Source organism: Monopterus albus, unplaced genomic scaffold (genome assembly GCF_001952655.1).
Source record: "Monopterus albus unplaced genomic scaffold, M_albus_1.0 scaffold56.1, whole genome shotgun sequence".
NCBI classification, from domain to species: Eukaryota; Metazoa; Chordata; class Actinopteri; order Synbranchiformes; family Synbranchidae; genus Monopterus; species Monopterus albus.
Genome location: NW_018127936.1, coordinates 619,167 through 622,497, shown reverse-complemented (window position 1 = coordinate 622,497; position 3,331 = coordinate 619,167). Strand labels below are relative to the sequence as shown.

Genomic DNA, 3,331 nt, shown 5'->3' with positions numbered 1-3,331 from the left:
GTGTGTGTGTGTGTGTGTGGGGTTGTCATTGACTGTGTGCCTGCCTCTCTACATAGGGAAAGGCATTGATCACTGACGACACATTAAGGGCCTGACGCCATAGTATACCTATAATTCTGAGAGGGAGGTATGCTTTTTTAAAAGGTCAGCCAAACCAATAAACCATCAAGTTTATGTTGTGCAAAGACTCGGTCTGGTGTTTCTCAGAGCTATCTTCAAAACCTAAAAGTTGGCAAAAAATACATGAAGCCAACCAGGATTTTAGCCTAAAAAGCACCTTTTTTTGGGAATCTTGATTGGACGTATGGCCATCTATCTCAAATAACACAGGGCTGGCTTGCATATTAAACTGCAAGAGGGCAGCATATGGCAAGAAATAGACCTTACCAAAAAAAACAAGTGCGTGGAATGTGTAGTTGGTTTATACTTCACGTTACCTTTCCTTGTTCCTTATCACGTCTTTGTCATTGTCATATCCTTCTTGTGCGTGATGTCATTACTGTGCTATGCTGCATTGTATGACTATCAACAGTTTTGGCTGAAGACGTGGTTTTATCCTCTTTCCCATCTGTCCTATCATAAGCCCACACAGGTGACATTTAGACCAGCGTCTGCTCTTTTTATGGAGTGTGTGTGTGATGTTCGTCTGCATCATGTTGCATGAAAGCAGCCCTCTCTGAAACTTGCTGTATGTGTGTTTGTTTTGGAACCCCTTCTAGCTGCCCCTCTTCTCGGCTCACTAGACACCTGTGTCGAGGAGCAGAGCCAAGATGTGTCTAATCACAGCTGGCATTAGAAAACATTTGATTTTGTATGAAACCAAGAGGATAAAATACAAGTTACAACAAGGACCAGTATTCATACAGCCATTTGGCCAAGTTCTCTGCAACAAATTATCCAACAGTTTTATGAACTAAAGGTACCTCAAACCTTAATTAAGACACTAGATTTTGCCTTGCAGAAATATTGTGTAAAACTCCTACTATGCTTAGGTTTTCTGCACATTAAATGAGCACCTGTCTTGCGGCTTAGGTTTTCTGCACATTAAATGAGCTTGCAAGACTTAAAAGCTCAAATACTTTAGCTACAGACAAGTTTTAATGGAGACTAATCCTATCAAAATGATATTATGCAGTACCAGCAGAATGTATAATGTATATCACAAACCCCATCTTGATGTTATTTTTATGTATATCTTATTGTTTTTTTCCAGAGCACAGAGACAAGTCCTGCCAGCAGCCTCCAGTCTCTACCCATTAGCCCTTGCAGCGAAAAGTCTCTCCCATTTAAGGTAACCTAAAGCAGACTGTTTTATGTTGCTTAATGCATATGCACAATACTAAATTTGTGTTTATATTTTATCGAAAATGAGAGATGATTAGTGAGTGTGTAGTGAGTAGCGTGGGCCAGCTTTCAACCACTTACATGTTAAGTTGGAGTGTAAGCAATTACACTTTACCTTAGTGTGTCTCAAGTGGAGTAGTGAGCTTGTTTTAATATTATTGGAGTAGTACTTTACATGTTGTGGTTAGAAATGTAGTCTTGAAGCTGAAATTTGCTGCAGAATAGACCAACCATATTGTTTGCATGATCCAGCCATTTGTGGCTCCGTATTTATACCTTTTCTTTATGATACTGGAGAATTCCTCAAAGTAACACAGGCTTTCTCTCTTTTTGTCAACACTGTCTAGAACCTGGTTGTCTTGGTTGAATACATTTTATTGAAGTTATTAACGGACACAGCTGGCCGGGGGTTTTGTGTTTACATTTGGTGTGAGCAGCCATGTTGTGGTCGGTTGCAGGTTCTTGCATAGTGCAGTCTCAGTGTAGTGCCAATTAACATACAGTTTCTGCCCAGCAGAATACAGTTTATGCCATCATTTTATACACATGCAGTATTTTTGTGGTGCTCTGTTGTGCTTTTAGGTAGCTACAAATCAAACTACACACTGGGCACACATCCCTCAACTTGAGCCAGCAAGTTCAATTAAAAGGACACAGCAGTCTGTCTATGATCCAGAATATAAAACAGAATCTTTCTTTAGTTTTACAGAACAATTAACATTTTCCACATGGGCTTTTAATGAATCATAAAGAGATCAAATAGGAAGAAAAGTGTGGGGGGACAAGGCATGGAGAGACGAAAAGGGAATTATAAAGAAGAGAGTGATAAAAAGTGAGTGAGGTGGAGATAAACTGAAGGAGGGGTAAAGTGCTTTGCTTGCCTTGAAGGCTCCAGACCCCCTCTGTCAACTTAGTCCATCAGAGCTGTGTGATTTAGATGAGATTTTTAAAATCTCTGCATGTATGTGTGTCACTGCAATTGTGTGCTTGGTTGTGTGTGTGAGTAGGGTTTAAGTTTACCAATGGAAGGCTTTTGTCAAGCTTTACTTTGGGATTTAGTTGGGTGGCAGTAAAGGTTTTGTTAGATTGTTAGGGGAGAGAGGAGCAGTAGGGACGAGACTCCTCAATTCTATGGTACTTCTTAATCCCAGTGGTGGCAGTTTATTGAACTGCAGTGTATTAATAGTTGTCTAAAATTTAGCCTCCCCTTTCCTTCATAGATGCAGTACAGTATCTATATACAGAATAGTAAAAGTATATTCCAGTGAAACACAACTGCAAACTGAGGCTTCAGTAACTTATACACCAAAATTAAAGGTGCATAAAACTAAAATTGTGCACACTGTCTAAAAAAATCAAGTGAAAATGTGAGAGGACATTGTATTTCTTCACTCTGCTGCCTACAGCCCTTTTGTTGTTATTACAGCTTCTCTACCCAGTGTTGTCAAAGTGCAGTCCATGAATTGGCCTCGCCTGCCACCAAGCGAAGGTTATAAAAACCTCTCGGCAGACAAAAGTATGAAACACTAAAGAGGTTGCAATCATTTGCACAGAGAGAGTGGGACAAATGGTGAATCCTGATTTCACAAATTGCTTCCATGTTTCCCTGACTTGCATCTTTTCCTTGTGTCTTAGTCATGCCCATGCTACATACAAAGAAAGGATGTAAGGGCAAACTGCGAGGAGAGGAACCGAGCAAACACATTTTAGGTGTTTGTGTTCTTCGGCACCTTTATGATATGGCAAACTCACGCCTCTTTTTCTTTTACCGGTGATGATGTAGCAGAAGCTAAATGATGGATTTTCCTTTGGTAGCAGTTTTTGTTTCTACCAGATATATTGCGTGACATGATTAGGATCATGGGCCTGTAACTCTTCAATTCAGTTCAATTCAGTTTTATTTGTATAGGGCCAAATCACAGCAAAATCACAGCAAAAGTAATTTTGGGACATTTTCCATTATTGTTATTATTATTATTATTATTAT

At 39.6% G+C, this 3,331-nt stretch overlaps 1 protein-coding gene across 10 annotated transcripts in view; it reads left to right on the top strand.

Annotated features, from left to right (window-relative positions):
- Nucleotides 1-3,331, top strand: part of ccser1 (coiled-coil serine-rich protein 1) — a 108,323-nt gene that overhangs the window by 41,381 nt on the left and 63,611 nt on the right. For all 10 annotated transcript variants that reach the window (XR_002275149.1, XM_020602447.1, XM_020602448.1 and 7 more), the window contains one exon: nucleotides 1,214-1,291. Coding sequence is in view for 9 of the 10 variants with exons in the window: in XM_020602447.1 (XP_020458103.1) it covers nucleotides 1,214-1,291 (78 nt within the window). In the remaining variant the exon portion in view is untranslated. The remainder of the gene's footprint in view (nucleotides 1-1,213; nucleotides 1,292-3,331) is intronic.